The sequence below is a fragment of the Haliaeetus albicilla genome, chromosome 3 (genome assembly GCF_947461875.1).
Source record: "Haliaeetus albicilla chromosome 3, bHalAlb1.1, whole genome shotgun sequence".
In the NCBI taxonomy this organism is placed as follows: Eukaryota; Metazoa; Chordata; class Aves; order Accipitriformes; family Accipitridae; genus Haliaeetus; species Haliaeetus albicilla.
In genome coordinates, this window is record NC_091485.1 from 30,325,670 (window position 1) to 30,348,091 (window position 22,422).

A 22,422-nucleotide genomic window follows, 5' to 3' on the forward strand; every position below is an offset into this window, starting at 1 on the left:
GATAGGCTCTTCTAAAAGCAGAAGGGCAGTAATGGAATAGCAGTTCGAACATAGAGTTTTGGATGACACATCAGAAAGAGATGGGTTTTCACTTTTTTGTTTGTTTGTTTGTTTTTGTGGTTTTGTTTTGTTGTGGGGTTTTTTTTTCATTTCAAGTAGTTATAAAATAAAAATACTGTACCCAGGATCAAGTTTAACTTCTGTTTGTTTCATTGCCACTGGAGGGGAGTCGTAAGAATGAGAGAAGATACTGTGGAGCTTGAGGGAGAGATCTTTCTCATCTGCTTTATTTGCTGTACAGTAGAGTTAATGAGGCCTAAGAAATTGGTGGCTTAGTGATGACAGGCTGTATATTTTTAGTGGAAAATGTTGACTTCCTTTGGAATAAGGATTCACAGTTTTCAAAGCTTTGTGAAATGTTGGGTCTCAAAAGCATGCCAAGAATATAATATGATTCAGTGCAAGCTACCAAGCTGATGTGGTTTTTGATGTCTTTTTCCAAAAAATACTATTCAACATTATTTATCATTTCACAGTGCTAGTATTGCTTTTCAAAAAGAATATTACAGTCACAGTAGTGCCCTTGATACATGCATCTGGTTTTGCTTGCTTTGGTGAACTTGTGCAATTAAGTAACTCCCGAAGTGGTTTTCATTTTCAAGAGCTGATGGCAACAGTGGAGTTCTGAATTGTTCAGATTTTGCAAGTTGGGCTGTAGAGATCAAAGAGCAATGGAGGTGAATTACTTGATATATCTATGTTGGCAAAGTGTGACCATTTATGTCAATACAAGTATAGATCTGTGTCACCCAGAGAAAATACTGAATTTTATGGATATTTTAGAGAGATTTTGTGTGTATGTTTTCCTAACGGAGTTCTCTGTGAAGTTTCATATCTCCAGAGTGTGTGCATGCATTTTATGCTTGAGGTAGACTCTAGTCTTTAGCATATGGTAGCAATATTAATTTGTGTTTTGTAATATGGCCATTAATAAACAATCCTTCTCATCTGCTGTGGTTTCTTTAACAAAGAAGGAAGTGAACTGCTGTTGATTTTACTGGTTTGATTTTAAATCAGTATGGTCTGTCTGAAATCAGAATTAATTGTGCTATTTATTTTGGGAAAATAAGCCCCTTAAAGCACTCTAGGAATTTTTCTGTCCATCTAGTTATATAAATCTGTTTATAATTATTCCTAATAACTTTCAGTGGCAGTGAGACAGAATAATTTAAAGTTGTATTCCTATAAAAATTGTTTCTTAGAAAGAAACGTGTCTTCTGATATGTTTTATATAGGTGTCATATTTCTTGGGCGGGGAAGGTAAAAGGTAATAAAAAATTACAGGGATAGCCTATAAAGTTGCTGATTTTTATAAATGATAGCCTTTCATAACAATTACCAAAACTGGTCTTGGAAAAATGGAAGAGAGGAAGTTATTTTAAATGGAAGTTGTCAAAAACATTTTTAACATGCTCTTTTTGCTAAGTAATTCTAATTCTATCATTCATGTTAACACTGTCTGAACACTCACTAAGGACGTCTTATCTTCAGAAACCCAGCTGCTCTTCCAGCTCATAACCTAACAGTTTATGGCTTAATAGTTGCTTTTTGCTTTATTCCTTCACTCAGTCCTGGCCCTTGAAGAAGCCGATTTAAAGAATGGAGCCTAATTATTCTCCACTAAATGGAAATGCCTCCTGTAGGCTTAAAACTGCTCTTGTTCTCTTCTACTGTAGCAATAATGGTGTATCCTCTTTATTTGCTTCCAAATATTTTTCCTTCATCTGTCGCATTCTTTCAGGGTTCTTTTTTCCTCTCCAGCCTGTGGTTTATTTTTAGCATTCTTTTCTGATAAAGCTTTTCAAGAGAACATGGATCTGATAATATTCATGCATTTTCAGTGCTTAAGGACAAAGTAGTTGCAGCTTTCCAAAGTTGTATGTAGGTACAAAGACCACTAGCTCTTCTTGAATTTGTTTTTCTTTTACTGTGTTCTTTGGTTTCCATAGCAGAAATGCCTGCTGTGTTCTTAAGGCATTGGTTTTTTCATTAGGATCATCAGTGTTCATTTCAAACACTTACATATTTTTCTGTCATATTTTCCCTTTCTTTTACTTCTGACCCATTCAGAGAAAAGCAGTTGGACCATATATCCATATAAATGAACAAATAAATAAATACAATTTTCTGTGGTTACAGGCACTGTAGTATAGTGAGACTTTGACACAGATTGATTTAAATCACTAAGTAGCAGAACATGTTTTAATGAATAAATGTATTCATTGTCTCATATTTGTATTTCATTTCCTACAGAAAAGTCAATTCATATTGTTTTGTAAACAATATCTTGATTATCCTCTAAATGAAGCTTGTATGTCAATTTTAGTATTATTTTTTGCTATTAAAGTGAATAGACTGTATAAGTTATTAAGCAATTCTATAAATTAACATAACATTTAGACTTTTAATATTTGTACCTTCTACTTTTGGAAAATAGGCAATGACATCTCTTATTTACTAGATGGTTAGGTTTATAGCCATGATTTGTATCAAGCAGGTTTTAATGGAAATGGAAATTTAATTAAAACATGGAAAACAATATTTAAAAGAGCTTCTTACTATTTTAAGCTACTAGATATATGAAGGAAAATATTCATAATGTACATAATATATTTTAGAAAGGAAGTATCATTTGTTGTTAATAAATGAAGTTGACTCTCTCTAATCACCATGTCATTTTAAAATTTTTAAGCAGTGGATTTCAGTCTCACATATCTATTTCTTTAATCATAGACCACAGGAAAATGTTTGGTTTCCAAAACTCTGAAAGAACTAGGTTTGGGTTGCACTAAACCAAACCAGCCTAGAGTGAGGCATTCCTTCTGTACCTGCAGACGAGATTACAGCAATGGAAACCTATTTATTGTTTCAGTAGGTTTCAGTTCCAGTTGCTTCACCCATTAGAACGATGCCTGTTCCTTGGTTTAACTTTGTTGTCTTTGAAGAAACAGAAGCAAAAGAAACCAAGACACTGATAATATTTTTATGTAAATTTAAGTAATGATAGAAATAAGTATGGCCTCTAATAGACCCTGTCAGAATTTCAGGGTTTATTGTTAAAAGAAAAATGATTGAAAGCACAAAATTATTTTTATGTTTATTTTTATTCCTGTGCTGTATCGTGACTTTGACATTAAGGGTTATAGTGTTGAACATCATCAGTTAGTGTTGCCAAACCTCTCTAGGATGAACTTTATCACCAAAATAAATAGGGGAGACTCTTGGATAATGTCCTAGATCAGAGTAATGAAAATCAGAATTTCCCAATTGAACAAGAAGGTAATAGGAGTTGCAATCAGCCTGGAAAACAGGAATAAGTTTTTCATGACAAGTGGTGTTGCATCCTCTCTTAGGAGGTACAGTTAAGTATATAACAATTTCCATTCTTTAGGCATTTTTAAATTTCTTCTCTTCTCCTCTCCTTGACTCTGGGGTTTGTGTGCTCACACTATTTCTGTTTTTTTATTCAGTTCTTTGACTGTCAGACTTTGCCAGAAAACAGTAAAAAAATTCTCTTTGAAAGAAAAGAGCTGGGTAATTTGAAATGTCAGGTTTTTATTTTGGTGTAGGTGTTCTTTGTCTCAGGAGCTTGGCTTTTGCAGTGATTTAGATTATATAAACCAGCTATTTTTTGTTTTCTGCTGACAGTTTGCTGGTCCTTTAAGTTGGATCAATTTTTTCCACATGATGAGCAAAGTTTGCTATCAAAAAAGACAACTTAAAGGACAAGTGAAGTGGGCTAGTGCAGCCGGTAGAGTATGGGACTCTTAATCCCGGGGTTGAAGGTTCGAGCCCCACAAGTGCCAAAAAGGACTGTGGTGAGTTGACCCTGGCTGGATGCCAGGTGCCCACCAAAGCTGCTCTATCAGTCTCCCTCCTCAAGAGGATGGGGAGAGAAAATATAACGGAAGGCTTATGGGTTGAGATAAGGGCAGGGAGAGATCACTCAGCAATTACCGTCATGGGCAAAACAGACTTGACTTGGCGAAATTAGTTTATTACCAATCAAATCACAGTAGGATAACAAGAAATAAAAACAAATCTTAAAACACCTTCCCGCACCCCTCTTTCCTTCCCGGGCTTAACTCCACTCCCAATTTTCTCTACCTCCTCCCACAGCAGCACACGGGGACAGGGAATGGGGGTTGGGGTCAGTTCCTCACATGTTGTCTTTGCTGCTCCTTCCTCCTCAGGGGCAGGACTCCTCACACTCTTCTCCTGCTCCAGCGTGGGGTCCTTCCCATGGGAGACAGTCCTCCATGAACTTCTCTGGCATGGGCCCTTCCCACGAGCTGCAGTTCTTCATGAACTGCTCCAGTGTGGGTCCCAGTGCGGGCTTCCCATGGGGTCACAGCCTCCTTGGGGCACCCACCTGCTCCGGCGTGGGCTCCTCCCCGGGCTGCAGGTGGATATCTGCTCCACCGTGGACCTCCCTGGGCTGCAGGGGGACAGCCTGCCTCACCATGGTCTTCACCACGGGCTGCAGGGGAATCTCTGCTCTGGCGCCTGGAGCACCTCCTCCCCCTCCTTCTTCACTGACCTGGGTTTCTGCAGGGTTGTTTCTCTTACATGTTCTCACTCCTGTCTCCAGCTGCTGTTCCACAGCAGTTTTTCCCCCCCCTTCTTAAATCTGTTATCCCAGAGGTGCTACCACCGTTGCTAATGGGCTCAGCCTTGGCCAGCAGTGGGTCCGTCTTGGAGCCGGCTGACTTTGGCTATGTTGGACATGGGAGAAGCTTCTAGCGGCTTCTCACAGAAGCCACCCCTCTAGCTCCCCGATACTAAAACCTTGCCACGCAAACCCAACACATTCCACCCCTCACCTCTGTGAATCACATATTTAAGAATTATCATTAAAATCCACATTCATCACACAATCTTCACAAACTTCACTCACATCAACAAAAAAGAATTCCCCCCACCAAAATAAAAAATAGCATGATCACAACACCAAACGAAAGTGGAGAATTTACACGCACAATCTACCCCTCCTCCCTTCACCACAATTACAACAATCGAAATTACCCATGATCATTCTGCTCCCTAACATCATTTGGTCCACGTTTTGCCTATTACCTCTCCCAATTACTATCCTTATCTCAAATTCCTCATGCCCCACATTGGGTGCCAAAAAGGACTGTGGTGGGTTGACCGTGGCTGGATGCCTGGTGCCCACCAAGCTGCTTTGTCACTCCACTCAGCAGGATGGGGAGGGGAGAAAATTAGATGGAAAAAAACTTGTGGGTCAAGATAAAGGAATTTTAGTAAAGAAAAGCAAAGGCCGCATGCAGAAGCAAAGGAAAACAAAAGATTGATTCTCTGCTCCCCATCAGCATGCGATGTCCAGCCACTTCCCAGGAAGCAGGCCTTCAGTACGCATAGCGGTTGCTCCGAAAGACAAACATTGTAATCCTCCTCCTTTCTCCTAGCTTTTATTGCTAAGCAGATGTCACATGGTCTGGAATATCCCTTTGGTCAGTTTGGGTCAGCTGTCCTGGCTACGTCCCCTCCCAAGATCTTGCTCACCCTCCCAGCCTGTTGGTAAGGGGGAATGTTGGACAGACAGCGTGATGCTGTGTGAGCGCTGCTCAGCAGTAGCCAAAACACTGGTGTGTTACCAACACCTTTCTAGCTACAGATACAAGCACAGCTTTGTGAGGGCTGCTACGGGGAAAATTAACTCCACCTCAGCCAGACGCTGTAAACTCAGAACCTGTTTTGTGTTGCAGCTTCTTCATTTATTTTGACAAATCCTTCAAGTATAAGGGAAAAAAGTGACAAATATCAGTTATAAATCTTGTGACAAAATAGGATTTGTCTTATCTGCTAATGAAAATTTTTATCTAATATGAAAATTATCTTGACATAATGCCAATACCATAAAACAGAGTGTATTCTCTGTGAGGTAAGTTGTTTTTTTTCTTTCAGTGTGAAAACAAATGTTTAATTTCACATGCATCTTATGGTGGCCATTAATTATTGATAACTAAATTGTCTCTATTCTATCTTTTTCTTACGAACACAAAGAAAAAATCATTACAATATTTCTTCTATGAAACGTTGCTAAAGGCAAGGGAGTTAGAATGCTACTTCAGGTGTCTGCTCATCCCACTGAAGGATGGGATGAGAAAACCATAGGCAAACAGAAACATTGGGCTAAAATTATTTCTGGCACGTGTCTCTGCAGCTGCTTTGAGTGTCTTCAAAGTATTCTGGTAGGTGTACGAAGTATGGCAATCCTTGGAAAACCGTATACAGCTGCAGAGCATTATAAAGGTATGTCAAACCAGCTTTGAGCAGCGCTGGAAGACAGACTTGAACTGAGTCAGCAGAGGAGAATGGAAAAAAAGCTGCTTAATTTCTGGATCCATGCTAAAGCTTTTTTAGCTGGGCTGTCTTAGGACACTAGTGAGAGTAATAGTAATGCAAGGTATTAAGAGTGGAAAGGTTTTTGCAGCCCTTTTAGTAAAGCTTGCTGACTACCAAGGCTAATAGGATCCTCCAGCTATTTTCACAGCTTTCATATCTCTGTAATAAAGCTGGTTTTTTAAAACAATTAATCGTATTTCCTTTTATTTTTAACCAGGAGACTTTTTCTGTGTGTCACACAACATGTATTCAAGAGGCTGTTTAGTGCAAGTACTGTAGTATTTGTTCATTAAAACATGTATTATTTAGAAGGCTGACAAGCAGCAGTGTGTATTACCTGAGAGACCAGAATTCCTCTTTGCAGATCATTCCAGTCTACTCATTAAACAGGAAAGTGTGAGATCTTAGCTTTACCAAGAAGTACTTATAAAATAAATGAATCTGGCTCCTAAGAAGCCATTACAATCTGGCATGAAGTTACGTATTTATAAATATTTCTAGAACACAGGGTCATCAGTGTCTCTTGTATAAATACACATTTAGACACATAATAATCCACTAAAAATGTCTTGGTGAGGAAGATAATTTTTGTCTAGCTTCTGTGTGAAAACCATAGTTAAACTATTTCAGTTACCTCTCAGGACCTGAAAGGCAAAATATGCAAGGCCTCCAGAACTGCATAGAAAGGGTATGATGGGGTACAAATATTTGTGACACAATTAAATTATTTAGAGTATGGCTGGATTTTCAGCTCATCTGGACCTCAAGATTAGTTGAATTTCTCAGAGCGAGCTTTTTGTTTTCCAGGCACTTGCCTTTTTTTTTTTTTCTGTCCTCAGGACTTTCCAAGATAAAGGGAAGATAACCCCCATAACAGTATTCTGATTTTTTTTTTTCTTTTTATAAAGTTTGCCCAAAGCAGACATCTGAAGAAATGTCTTCCAATCGTGATTCAAGCCTTACTAATGCACCAGTGCAAAGCAAGCTAGTATCTTCCTTCCAGCAGCACACAAAGAAAGCACTTAAGCAGGTAAGCTTGTATTGACTGATAATCAATTGGCTTCCCTTCAGCATGCATGTCAGTCTTATACGAATAAGATCTCAGCAGAATTTCAAGGCGTTTCTGAGGATTTTTAGTGCTTTGTTTAGTGGTGATGTATTGCTGGGGTTTTTTTCTTCTTTTTTTTTTAACCGAGGGTGCAGTCCTGCTATTTATTGTGAGTTTGATGGGTTTTTTAAGTGCCTTTCAAGTAAGCAGAATTGTTTATATTATCACATCCCTGCTTTTCCTATGTAAGCATTTGTGTTGGAAATTTTATGTGAGGCTTAAAATAAATAAAAAAAGATTTTGAAAGAAGTTCTGCAGATAGGTAAGAACCTGGGTATACTTGCTGTTCAGTTTTTCTTTATCGTCTGTTAAGTAATTTTTCTTTCATACTCTATTTGACACTACAGTGTATAAAAGTGGAGTAGTTTCTGGTTTTTGATTAACTTATGATTTGGATGATTTAGGTTGCATGATAAGTAGTAAAGCTTGGTAAAGTAGCTAATTATTGAAAGCCAGATAGTAACTGAAAGCATAACAATGTGAAAATTATTTTCCAACAGTGCCAAATTAGTTCAGCTTACAGCTGAGCAAATGAAAAAGAAAAACTAAAAAATTGTAAATCCCCCCAAATTATCATTATCTCCTCTCAATTTCGAGTATGTAGGAATTATTTTAGTCCTGTAAAGACTATAAAAAATGAAATACAACTTTTCTAAAGTGTTAGTGTAATGAGATGATGTTGTTTTAATTTTTCTCATAACTGCTCTCTTAGTTATGGTTAACGGAGGTCTAGTATTTCATGGGGTAGTTTATTGCTGAGTTGTTGATTTAGACTTAAGTTAAGCAAAGCCTTTCCACATCTCCTCAAAACACTTAAGTCTTTCATGCAGTTTGAGTTTAAATCCACTAAAATTCATAGACCTTTATCATTCATATAAGGTTATCATGTACTTAGAGGCTTTGGGGCCTGGAAAGGATTGTTAGATTGGGGTATCACATCTGTTTCATCAGGAAAATTGAACAGTGGGCACAAAGCAGCTCACTAACACTGTGGATAGTTGTGAAAAAGTAACTTTTTGGAAACTCTTCTATACGTGTCTTTTGCAATACATGAACTTTCTTAGGGGTGGAGGGAGTGGGCAAAGGGGAAGAAGGGGGAAAAAAGAGCAAAGCTACAAACATTTGAACTTGTGTAACTGTTTAAACTCTACCATTTGTCACTTAGCAGATGTATAGCATTAAGAATAATTTTTAAAAGGGCAAATTAATCAGAATAGATTAATTAATATAAAAAGTCAAAACATTGATGGAAATCTTTGAAAACATTCCCTAAGGCAATAGGGTTAAAGCAACATCAGAAAGTTAAATAATCGATAAAAAGAAATTAGTTTTAATTAAGTTGATGGTAATTACATCCTGTACTTCAGAGTATGAGAGTATTATTACAGCTATCAGTAAAATGTTTCCTTTATGTACAGTATTAGACAAGTGGACATTTGTATTGTGGAATAGTAGAGGATTTTTGCTTTGTTTTCTCTAAAGTTTCAGTTGTTGGCTACTGCCATATACATGCTGCAGATTTGATTTAATTTGATATTGTAGCAGAGGTGAATAAGCTTTAACAGTGATTTTATTTATAAAATTGCTGTTGAAAATTTATTCTTTCACTTTCCAATCTTTCTATTGCTTTTATGGATACATAGTACCTAAAATTTGTACAAAGAACAACCTGTAGTACCTTTGAATGCACAAGAAACTTTGGTTGGACAGTTGTATGCAAGGCTCCTCAGATTGATACTAACTTACCAGTTCCATGCTAAAGTAACAGAATATGAGCCATCATCATGCTCTCAGCAAGTGTTTATAATATATAAACATATATATATTGTGTGTATGTGATAATGGGGTCTTCCCTAGGTATGGCTTTTTTTCTATTACTAAACAGTTTTCACAGAACGAAAACCTACAGGATAGTCTTTCAAACAGTTTCCTACTCAATTTATTTAAAAACAGTGGGTTCTTCACATTAACTTGATCTTGTGTGTATTTGTTTTGTAATCCATTAAAATTAAAGTGAGATGCAAATTGTTAATCTGCAGTATTGCTTGAAAATCTGAGCTAGAACTAGATTTCCTCCACTGCTTATCATAGAATCATAGAATGATTTGGCTTGGACGTGACCTTAAGGATCATCTAGTTCCAACCTCCCTGCCATGGACAGGGACACCTTCCACTAGACCAGGTTGCTCAAAGCCCCATCCAGCCTGGCCTTATCTACTTGTTAACCACTCCAGTCATTTGCAATTCTCTTTAAAGTATTATATGCTGGATTTACATATGATTTGATTTTTAATGAATTCCAGAGGTATATTCCTGGGTTTAGATTGCAAAAAGCAATCTCAACTTTCCTTGTAACAGCCTGCATGTTAGGATGTTCTCATGAATCAAATTAGTCACAACACTGCATTTCTTGAGCTATGCTAGGAGCTTGGAGGAAAGGGCATTTTCTGAACCCTGGCTCTTGGTCTTGATTTCTCTCAGGTAGTGGTGGATCTGGGGTACTCTGCAGGGGCTAAGGAGGTTTGCAGTTGCAGTGGACTCTCACAATGTCTGTGTCACAGTTCAGACCTTATCTCCTCACCTTTCAAAGGCTGGGCTGCCATTTTGGTCTGAAAGCTTTCTAGCTTCACCACCTGCCATAGTGTCCTTGTTGGGAGAAAGGTTTTGAGTGTTTTACCACTGAGCATGTTTCATGCTTCTGTCTCATTTTTGAGGGAGTTCCAGTTTTGCTCTTGTACAGTATCTGAGAGTAATGTCCAACAAAATAGTTCCCCATTCATGAGGGTTTAGACAAAAGCATCTATGGTGTAGAGCTGCCTTTTATGCTTGGCTTTCTGATGGCAGATTTTACAGGTTTCTGTTTCCCTTTTGCTGTTGGAAGTGTTTGGGTATGTGTGCCCATCTGTTGCTGATCTAGTACCTTTGAAACGAAGGTTTATGGCATGCTGTCACACGCTGATTTCCTATCAGTACTGATCAGTTCCATACTGATTTACCTCATTTTCACACTTGAGAGTTTTGGCATGCAGACCCATGTAAGGACCTCTTCCTGGGAAAGTACTGAACTACATCTGCATCTGCTAGCAGTGGTACATGGTCACACTAGTGTGTGAATTATTCTTGCTCTGGACAAGGCTAACTCCAGTACGGACATCAAGTCATGGCATAGTATCTACCATGCTCCTCTCTGGTCCGGTTTCTGTTCCATTGACTTGAGGTGATAATTTGTTTGGAAGTCTTCACTGTGTACAGATTTGTCTGTATCTATCAAGATGTTCTTGGAACATTTCTCAGAAGAAACGATCGTATCTGCAAACTGGCCTCACGTAGGTAACACTGAGCATGTGTGAATATCCAGGACCTTGAGGTGGTTTTAGTGTCTGTTGGACTGTGATAGCCAAGTATAAGAGCACCTTGTCCATCAGTGTACCAGTTGTTTCCTGGGGCAGTACCAAGAGAGGATAAAGAACTTGAAGATGCACTATAACGATGTCTGGGATGATAGTAGACCTCCCAGACATGGAAGAAAATCCTGCCTCACTTTTGGCACTTTGGAATCAGCACCAAGAAGGGTACCCATAAATTTTCTTTTGGGAGAAGAGAAGGCTACTCCATTCAGACTCAGGATCTGAATACAGACCAGGACATGTCTGAGACTGTGCTGGGCATCCAGCTCTCTTTGTAGAGACAGAAACTCCAGAGACAGCAGCCAAGTGGGTTTGGGAGGAGAGAAGCTCAGGAAATAAGGGAGTCTACACAAGGTATGTTGCTGCCGTGGTTTGTTTTGTTTTTTCTTAACTTTGGGCTTTGTCTGCATGCTTGGTGGCTGGGTTCATATATGTGCCACTATTTTATTCGTAAAGTGGGTAGATGCAGTTTTTTATGGAGAAGGAAGGCACCCATTCATATAATTTGTTCTTAAAGTAGAAGTGGCAAGTCCACCCCCCTTTTTTTCCAGTAGATGCTGTCAGGCCCCAAGCAGTAAGAGAGCTATGGGGAAGTTATGGTTTGGCTCATGTGTTGCTTCTGAATTATAGGACATTAGACCTGTACAGCTCCAAATAGCGTTTCAGGCTGACTTTTCTAGCACAATGTAATTATTATTAGAAACCAACCTACAAGCTGAAGCAACAGGAGACTAAATTTCAGAGCAGACTGGTGAACAGTGTAATTCATCCCTGATTTACCCAAATTCACGGGTCTGGTTTATCAAGATTTCTTTGGTTTTTTTAAGGACACAGGTGTCCAAGTGCCTAGGTTGGCACTGAAGGTAGAATCCTGATCTCCCTTGATGCTGGTGTGGATTTGCTTTCCTGTCTTCAGCTCAGGCACACTGCTTATCTTGCTTTGAGAGAAGAACAAGAGCAAACTCACCAGGTCCAACTTAGGACTTATTTCTTTGACTGCAGCCAGATGCAGGTTATGTTGAAGCATTTTGCTGTCCATAGAGAGTAATACAGTATGAGTCTGTCTGTGGTGTCTGTCCTTTGACTCACTTGAGCAGCTACTCACTCACATGTTCTGATATAAGCCCAATATATTTGCCTGCCCTCTTTTCCCTTCCTTGCCCACAAAGAAACAAAGGTGACAGAGGAGATCATTATTATTATGTCCTTATCACTTAGAATTTGAGCACAGGGTGTCTTCCTGAAAGGCTCTGAAAATCCAGTGTGAATTGAGAGGTATTTTTTGTACTGAATTCCTCAGTATAGAGAGTTTGCTGCAGTTTCTCAGTGTCTCTGTTAACCATTTTCTTATGTTTCATTTCAGATGCTACAAATTTACCAAGGCCACAGTTGGAGAATTCTGGCTCCCTAGCTGAAGCATTTGATCAGATGTCTGGCAACATAAGTGATGATTCTTGACACATTTTCCTGTCAACACATGGAAAACAAGGAAAACGTTGCTTTTTGACTTCTAGAGAGACATGGGAAGGGACAGTGGAATTTACAAAATGCATTCAGGAAAATGGAAGTTCGAAGATGATAAACTAAACTGATTTTCTGTTTGCCAAGACAAGTCTAGGGAAGAGGACAGAGAAACTATGGCAGGGAGACTGCATAATGGGGAAAAGAAGCTGGAAGAGCAAGAGTTCCAGCAGGAGCTCTTCAGGGAGTACATGCATTGCCCGAAGGCAGGCTGCACGGTATGTCCCTCTAAAGGTCCCTATGCGTGGGCAGCATGTACCAGCTGCTCAACACAGTGCTTTGGTAAGACGCAAGACAATGTTTATGAGACTTTCTTCTGGGTCATCCCCATGGTCCTCAGCCCTTACCTGTGATGGAAAGAAAGGGACAGGAATCCACACAATCCCTGTATTCTTTTTGTACTGCTTTTTAGTAACTAGCCCCCAGTTGCTGGGGCATTCTGCTTGTTTGTTTTTCCTCTGGGGTTGTTTGCATAGCATGCTTTTTGCAGCGCTCCTGCATGTTTTCTGTTTTAATAAATGTATTTTCCAGAATCTCTTACTCTGAGAAATAACTAAGAAGAATTTTAAAGCAACTTTAGAACTGTACCGCATTGAAGTGTAGTTGCCCCTCTACCTCACCGTAGGACTGTCCCTTGCTTAAAATACGTCCTGGCATGAACATTACCTTTGGTTAAGTCTACCACTGCTATGTAGTAGAATCTCCTTGCCAAATATAGGTCAAAAGCGCTCTCTTTGTTCTGTTCTGTGGATGCAGTTGCTTGTTCCAAGTCTCAGACAATCAAGCTGATGATAGTGGCCTAGTTCGAAGCATTGCACTTGTCTAATAACGTTTTTCTTTAAGTAACCTGGGGAACTATTTAAGCTGGATTGGTCATTGCTACTGTATTAATGACAAATATCATCACTGGAGAGGAGAGTCCCAGTCAAGCTTTCCCAATGATGTTACATGATTTTTCCATACAGTGGTAGTGGGTGTCTAAGTGAATATCTTCTTCTGGGCCGTATGAAAAGAACAGCTTTTGATTTGAATAGTTATAACATGAAATTATACCCAGGTGAAAATGAATTGTGTCTTGATTTTGAAGTGCATCCTCGAAATAGTTGGGCTTTTCAGGGAAAGACACGAGTTGGAACAGCTCACGACTCTGCAGAGCTCTAGGAAGCCCCCTACAAAATGCTGACCAGCAGCTATCTACAAATGTTGTTCCAGGAGCTGTTGGTTAGGTGCCCAGAAGGCTGTGTGTGCAGGCTGTGTGGGCATGTGGCAGAACCCAGGCTGAAACAGGATGTCTGGCAGAAAGGCATTACGCTGTAACTGCTGACATTGGTGCAATGTAAATTGGTGCACCTGTTTCTCTGAGAAGTAATATGACAAAACTTTTTATCTGGAGAATGGTAGTCTAGCCCTGAAGCCCCCACTGTATGCTTTGGACCCTGTGCAGAGTATGTTTGCAAATTTGACCTAATGTAAAACGTTGATTACAGTTTTAAGATTTTGTATTGACATTGCTATCTTTATTTTAGTTTGGTTTTAACTGCTTTCTACAAACTGTTTCCTTACCTATACATGCTTTGTTGTGCCAAGAAACAGATTTCCCCATAAAGCACTTTTCAGCTGATAGATATTAGTTTAATACTATACAAACAATTTTAAAAAAACCAACACTCTTCTCTTTGGAAAAAAGTGTCACTGAGTTGATGCATATGCCATCATCATCCCCTTCACATGCAAGCCAGAACAGACATTGAACACATCACATGCTTTTTTTGTCCTTCTTTTGTTTCTGTGGTTGGGAAAGCAACAAAAATGTTTACTTTGCAGATCTGCAGCAACTGTAGCTGTGAATGCATTATTGTAATCCTGTAGAAGATAGTGCTGGCTTGCAGGTGTACAGAAACGCACATAAATACACACATCTCTCTGTCTCTGCATCACAAATGTCCAAGCACTTTAGTTCAATGTTGGTTAATATACAGATAAATGTTCAGTTGTTAATGTATATGGTAGTTGTACAGAAGGACCCTGACCACTACTGGGACCTAAAGAACAAATACACAGCAAGAAGTTATTTTTGTTCCAAATACAGATGTAAGTGTCACAGGGTAGGAGGATGGCATAGGACAAGAATAGATGCTTGTTCAAGACGTTACTAGCAGAGTTTGAAAATAAACCCTAGGTCTCCAAACTTCTAGCCTAGTGTTCTACCACTACTCTTCATGTCCAAATGATTGGTTGTGTACACTTAACAATAGTAATGTTATGTTTGGTGTGCAAGTCTGGCTAAAAGTAAATTAATTTGCTCTATGCTTTGGAAATGGCACTTTGTACTTTGTAGCTGTTTCCATAGGACATCTTTATTATTGTTTTAATCTTACGTTTGCATGTTTATAACTGAGTACTTTTAATGTATGTTTAATATAAGAAGTAGTGGAATCCTGAAAATAATAACGTGTTTATTCTTCATGATTTATGGTGCTTACTGTTTTATTTTAACTGCTCTGTGTATCCATGAAACAGGTTGCCACTGAGAAATTTTAATTTAATAGAGATATGGGAATTAAAGGCTGTCTAAATTTTACTAACAAAATGAGGGTGAGAAAGAGGACAAAGGCTGAATTTTATGGTGGTATTAAGTGAATCAGTGATAAACTACAAATCTGTTTCATCTTTACCAATTTGGGATCCATGACCATGATGTAGAGTTGTTATTTATTTTGTGCAATAGACTTTTCTCAGTGTATCGTAGCTTGTGTTTTTCACATGGCAGAACGGAAGAATTCTATAGCTTTACATTTCTGATCCATAATGTGTGAAATTTCAAAGGTTATGTTTCATGATATGAGTTTCAGAATGTAGACTTGACATTTATGGAACAAATAGAAATCTGGGACGATGTTGCTTAATGCAACCAAGTGTTACATATCTTTGTTGTTAGTAACTTAATTTTTAACAATCTCAGCATGTCATGCATTTAAGCTCAAATGAAAGTGGTTTTCTGCATTAATGGTTTATCTGTATGCTGCATTTTTTCATTCTGAGTTGAAAAAATGTGGGAAAGAAACATAATAAAAAAATATCCCAAGCAGCAGTAAAATCAGAGCATAGAGCTAGGCATTTTGCTTCTGGTGCTCTTTTGGGGATGTATTTTTTCCCTCTTTTCAGTTACCTTTTAGTCTATATTGTTTCCTTTCATTCCTACTTCAGAGACGACTTTATTAGTTTTTACTGAAGAGAGTCAACCATTTTGTCACATGGGTGAAGAAGTCTTTACTGTGTTAAGATCAACTAAATATGAAATGATTATTCTTAAGAACAGATAATGGTATTCATGAAACCTCCAACACACTGCTATACTCTAGCAGGGGCATAAACTCCCTGAAAAAAAGAAGGAGACTTGCTCTTGTCACCTCTTTATAAAAAAACTGCTTGGAATCAGATCACTCTTAATTGCATGGTGCTTTTCTTCTGCCATTTATCTTCAGAGTTTGTGTTTTCTTAATACTCATCTTTTTATGTTATTTTTGAGTTCTTTGGTTGAAAATGGATTGATAGGTTACCTAAAGATTTTGGCAATAAAAATAATTTCATTGAACAAATTAATTATGCCAAGTCCTGTATAATGACCGTGGCAGTGTTATTCAACAGATGGTCACAGGTTCATTTTTATGAATGGGAATATTGGGAATTCTCCATACTCATTATGTGCGAGAGATTCACAGATGTCCTTTGCAAATCTGCTTGTGAAAGGCTGGATGTAAGTACTATATTTTGGTGGTGATTTTAAGAGGGCTTTTAATGTTTAACTTGTATACCACATGAACTTTCATTTTCTTTCTCTCCTTTTTTATTTATGTGCTGTACAGATAGGATGGTAGTAATGTTTTACAGAATACTTCAACAGTGATCATTTCTAGTAATTTACAACTTGCAGGTTTTTTAACTCAAGCATTTAGCACTAAGTGATTGAACACATTTGAAATGTAAACTTAGAGTCTCATTAAAGAAAAATATACTTGATGTAAGCTATCATATGTGCTATATGTGTTTATCTCTTACTTTCTCTGGTAAAAATGACACCTTATCATTTGGTAGAATCATTGGCTCTTTCTTGTAGATCTGTAGGAAGCCCAGCTAGGAGGTCATATATCTCTAAATATGGATGAGATGCAAAAGGCTGTGTCAGTAAAAGTTGTCAATGTAGTTTGTGTTAGTTACTGTTTCTGTATCTACAGTCAGGTCTGGAACCATTTTTCTTTGGAATAAGTTATAAAATTCCTCATTTTCTAAAGTGCTAGTTACAAATTTGACTCATCTACTTTGTGTTTATTCCCTTCACCAGAAGAGCCCAAACTAGAGATTTATTTGGTCATGGTGACTAGGAAAGTGCTAAATTAGCTTGGTGCACTAAAAGCTCAATATAGCAAACTGTTTGGTGTGTGTTTCACTTTGAGTAATCCCATTGACTTCCCAGCTAAGTAGAATTAATCTTGGGATACAAGATTCTTGTCTTATCCTACAGTAGTCTTGTATCCTAAAATTAATATCCTTGAGGCTGAGTGTAGAGAATTTATATATTCGTCCTCAGCAGAGACCGCACAGAGTGTCTTTGGTTTATATTTAACTCCTTCTGGTGTTTAGCTTTACTAGTAACTAGGCATCAGTCGGCAATTTCTCCCTCTGCTGGGTTGCTCCTAGTGTTGTCTTGCAAAGACTTGTCAATCCAAAATTTCAGACCCTGCAGCTTTAAATTCAAAGGAGAATTTAACACAAAGTTGTTGTGATTAGCTGGGAATAATATGTCCCACTAAACAGGATGACTGAGCGAAATCTCAGCCATCTCTCTACCCTGCAAATCAAATGTTAAGATTATTTACTGGATGTTTTTATACCCTCCTCCCCTGCCTCATATCTTTCCTTTGACAAATGAAAAGATAGAGAGGCATAGGGAAGATTATTCGTCTATTCTCTGGGCAGTATAATTCATTGGTACTTTGCATTAAAACTTTGACTTAGATTTTGATGCCCACATGGTTTTAATTTTTTTTTCCATTTTACAACCTCTATTTCAGGTGTCCATATGTGTGTAGCTTTACTGGCAGCTTAAGTCATCCCATACAGACTGATTTCCAAACTTGACTGTGGGCCCTGCATGGTGATCGGTTCCTTGCGTTGTGAAGCTGGAGGAGATGGGGGAGGGACTGGCAGTGAAACAGTGAATGTTACGGAAAGAAACCCTGAAAAGCAAATGTGTGTCAAAGGGAAATGGTGTCTTTAAGGTTTGTGCTTGATCCTCACATGTTGAGGTGCTTAGCCTTTAGCTCAAAAGTGGGCTATGCCTCAAAGTAAATAGTTCTGGTAGCAACATTTGACTGCTCCCAGCTGTGTTCCCTGCTCTTGTGGCTCTGAGTGGCCGGGGAGTGCTGGGATGAGCTGTGCTGTCTTGCATTAGTGCTCTGGGAGCATGGGGTGGCCTGTGCTTCTTGGAAGTGCCAGATCAGTTGCATAAATGTGTGCTTAAGACCTGCAAGTGGCCTTGCTGTAACACAAAAGAAGGTAAGTGGTGCACCTGATAAAGATTGGGTACCGCTGCCCTCGCTCCAGCAGTGTGTGTGTCACCTAAGGTGTACAATCACTGACTACATGTCATTGATGGAGGATACACTGCTGCTCACTTTCTCTCGTTCATGGGAGTTCAATCTAAAGCATTGAAAATCAACTGTGAGGCTTTGCAAAGAATCTACCTTTGTCACAGTGGCTGTATAAATCATTAAAATGGTATTTCCTTATGGATGCTGGCAACAAGACTGTGGTCCCTGGTAGAAGTGGAAATTGTCTTGAAGGGTCAGGAGAAGGCTGGAGGAGAACATGAGGCATCGTTTGGGCTCTTACTCATTTGTTTAGGGAGGATGACACTGAGGATGGATATTCTCTTTGCTCTTCATCAGGCAAATCAGGCTGTGGGGCACAACAATACAAAGTTTGAGTTGTGCTTATATTGGTATGCTGTTAGCACAGAAGTTGGCTGTCTTTTCGGTTAATTTTTAGTGGGCTATTTGTTACTGTCTTAGTGGTATTACTATTAAATAAGGATCACCTGGTTTGACACTGAGCTTGGCAGGACTGTGCACTGAGGGTCATTTCTGGAATTTTGGGGAATTTTGGAGAAACATTAATATTTTGGAATTTTCTGTCCACAAGTCTGGCTGTTCTTGCTTAATACTAGTATGAATTTTCTGTCTCAAAAATGTGTGAAGTATAGGCTGTTCTTCATGACTTTCTGCTTTCTTCTTTGGTTCAGTGCAAATCTGACCAGCTTCCTCTCTTTGTTTGATTTCAAGTGTTCTAATTTGCTTGTTATTGCACAGTGCTTATGTGTCTTTTAAGAAGTGTACTATAAAAGGGGTTAATCGATGAAATAGCTTTTGTGTGGCTTGGTGTATTTTATGTTGTGTAGTGTGTTATTTAGAGGAATAGAGTGATATCGATTTCTTTTTTTCTCCAGAGGTTTTTTTTTTTTTTATTTAGCTATGTGAACATTTTGTAAAGATTTTACAGATTAATTGAAGTTACAGACTTAAACCTTATAAGGCATCAGTCATTCATGCTCATAAACCTACAGGGATAATTCATATGAAATACGTTCCTTGTTGATACAGTATTACTTTAATAAATCCCCCCCAAGATCATAACACAAATCACAGTTATAAAAAGACAGTCCACAGTAAGATTGCAGAAGAATAGACAGGAGGAAAGGAGAGATCTGTATTAAGCCCAGCCCATTCTGATTAATTCCAGAATTTTAATGCTTGCAAATGTATTGATTGGCAAGTATTCATATTTGTATGTTTTAAGATCTTTTGAATCAGATATCATTTTCCATATAAAACAGTCTGACAGGTATTTGCTATTTCTAATCTTTAAATATTTTGTATTACATTGTCAACCCTGCATTCGATCCATTTATGAAACACAAAGCACTCCCATTTGTAGAGATTTATTCTTGTATCGTTTTTCCCCAGATTTGCCAGAACACCATCATGTTCGTGTTCTGAAGGTTAATGCCCAAAGTCAAGCAGACAGAAGCCAAGTGCTGCAAGGTTTCCAAGATTAGGACTGATTCCCTTCACAAAAATAAATGATTCCTGCCATGTTCAGTGATTTTGTGCAGCACTACTCACGGCTGAGTGAGTGCATCAATACTGTAGTCCTTACATGCTGTACATACTGATGACACTCTGTGTTAACTTGATTGACTGAGCAGTATACTGGAGAGGATGCACCTGCGAGAGATGTGCAGACATATATATATTTTTATTCTGGTTTTGAAACATTTATTTTACATTTTTTTTACTTGGAAGTCTTAGTTTCACATTCCATGGGTTATCATGTTGTGCTGTTAAGGTAGAGCAAACAGTTATGTGCTTCTTTGTTGTCAAAACTGTATTGGAAAATGATCTAAGGTGCATCTTCTTTCTCTTTATAACCAAAAGCCTGATTTTATATTTTAAAGGAAAATGACATAAAGGGGGCGAGCATGAAGTCTGGCAAGTCAGTAGCTATGTAAATTATGCTTATTTTAAGAGATTCAGTTTAATGGTAGAGAAATGTCTCATGTAATTCACTTATAAGCATTATTTTTTGTTACATTTTTATGTTTTGTTATCGTTTTTGTAGGCTTTAAGACAACAGCAGAAAAGAAGAAATGGAGTCTCAATGATGGTAAACAAGACTGTTCCTCGTGTTGTTTTGACACCATTAAAGGTGTCTGATGAGCAGTCGGATTCACCTTCAGGTAAATAGCTAAAGGACCGTTTGCAAGATCAGCTCTAGTCAGAGACTTCCTCTGAATCAGCTGTGTAGCATACAGAATTTGGAACTGCTGCAATAATATTTCCGCTTGGTGGCTTTGTTTAACGTCTTTATTTCCTTATCAAATCTGGTGTCTCAAGGACAGAGATTTTTCTTTAATAAAGAACTGAATGCACACAGTAAAATGACGATTGGTAATAGCAGCAGCTTTAAAGGAATGCAAAGTAACATTTTGTTTGGCTCTGGAACTCTAATGGAGGACCACATGCTGGTATTCAATGCCATAAAAAGGGGAGAGGGAAAAAAAAGGCAAGCTTCTCTGTGAATGTGAATTTGTGTCTCAATTCTGCATTGCAATACTCAGATCCTTTTGTTAGCTTTTCTTCTTCTGGTACCATGCTTATCACTGCAGCGTAACCTTGACCTTTAGTTCTGGTGGTTAAGTTACTTCATTTTAAGAGATTTCTATGGCTATGTTTAACACAAATTGACAGTTGTATTTCCAGGCATCTCTCTTCTATAAATGTTTCTTCACAAAGAAATGATCTTTTTTTGCCTTTAGATGGCTTTACTGCCCCATAACTTGAGGTTAAAATATTTTTAAAGATATCTCTTGGGCATTATAGGAAAACGCTATTTTTATTAGATCAGTGAACATTTTTATTGAATGCAGTGTTCAGTAAACTTTAGTTTTCAGCACTTAATTGATTTATTGAGCTTTTACTTCCATTTCCTCTGATGATGAGGAATCGTATTGTGACCAGAAAGGTGTATTGCCTTGCAGCAAGTAGAGTCAATTTTTTTTAAATCCTATTTTTGTTTTGTTTACAGTGTAGAGGGTGCTGGGGGGATTGTTGGTACAAATGCATCAGTATCATGTTTGGGGGTTTTATTTTTTCCTAAGGATCTGAATCTAAAAATGGTGAAGCAGATGGTTCTGATAAAGAGATGAAACATGGGCAAAAGTCTCCAACTGGAAAACAAACAAGCCAGCACTTAAAGAGGTTAAAAAAATCTGGTTTAGGTGAGTAGGAGTAAAATAAATATCTTACTTGTTATTGTAATACTGATATTTTTCTAAACTCTGTGATCTCTTTAAAAGTTTTGTTTTTCTGGTTTATCTGTCCCTTTTTCAAACTCAGCAGCTGACCCTTTCTCAAGAAGGCATCTTTCTTTCTGGCTAACTGGAAAATCCATGGGCATTTTTTCTTTTCCCCCAGAATGCTTTTCTGTAGTTGCTTTTTAAAGTTTGACAGACCTAAGCAACTGCAGGCAGAAAGGTCATTTAGCAACTAGCTTCTGATTGCTGCATTATGATTTTTTGGAGGATGGGGGCGGGGTGTAGCAAATATTCTTTCTTCCTGGTAAATTTGCTTGCAGTCTAATATGCATTTATTCCAAAAGATAATAGCATATTTGCTTACATACCTGCCCTATTAGAAGTTAACCTTCTTTTCTTCTTTTGCATTATTCCATGTCATATAGAGATTTGGCATATCATTTTTGGTTGATTCTCTTTCTTTGGTTGATTTGTTTCTTCAGTTGGATCCTTAATTATTTTGAAGCTACACCTCTTGCAGTGGTAGATGCAGTTTCTGGTTTTATTTTCTGTGGTTTTTAGAAAGATTCATGGATAATGATCTGTAATTAATGAAGAATTTTCTCTGAAGAGATGCTAAGAGTAAATTGTCAGTAGCTCCATGTGATAGGCAGATTTTCCTGCTCTGCATGAAATATAATTGGAAATGTTCCCTAAGGAGCAGAAAATGTAGTGTTCACTAAGACTCTTGTCTTGGCTAAAGTAAGGTAGAATAATTACACAACTTACTTTATTTTTACAAAGAACTTTTTGCATTCAGCAGACTGCTGAATCATTTAAAGAAGTATTTTGCAATGTGGCCATACTGGAAAAGTTAGCAAACAAGCATTTTGTAGCGGCCGGAACGTCCTAAAATTATTTAATGTCTGTCTTTATGGTGATAAGATTGTTTTTCTTTAATAATGATCTGTCATAGTTCTATTTTATGTATAGTGATTCTGTAAAATATCTTGCAAGTACTTTACTTCCTAAATATCATAGGTTGGCTGTTAAATATACTATTGCCAGTTCCTGGTGAACTGTTTCCTGCAAGTCTTATTGTATCA

General features: G+C 38.0%; 1 protein-coding gene across 3 annotated transcripts in view; it reads left to right on the forward strand.

The window, feature by feature from the left end:
* The window catches only part of ASXL3 (ASXL transcriptional regulator 3), a 77,288-nt gene that overhangs the window by 5,792 nt on the left and 49,074 nt on the right, over positions 1-22,422 (forward strand). The window contains exons 1-4 of one of the 3 annotated variants that reach the window (XM_069779251.1): positions 10,513-11,298; positions 12,308-12,683; positions 20,143-20,260; positions 21,182-21,301. In XM_069779251.1, the coding sequence (XP_069635352.1) occupies positions 12,582-12,683; positions 20,143-20,260; positions 21,182-21,301 (340 nt within the window). In that variant the 5' untranslated portion in view covers positions 10,513-11,298; positions 12,308-12,581. Of the gene's footprint in view, positions 1-7,337; positions 7,460-10,512; positions 11,299-12,307; positions 12,684-20,142; positions 20,261-21,181; positions 21,302-22,422 lie in introns of those variants that run through there. The other 2 variants (XM_069779250.1, XM_069779252.1) reach the window with 2 other exon arrangements.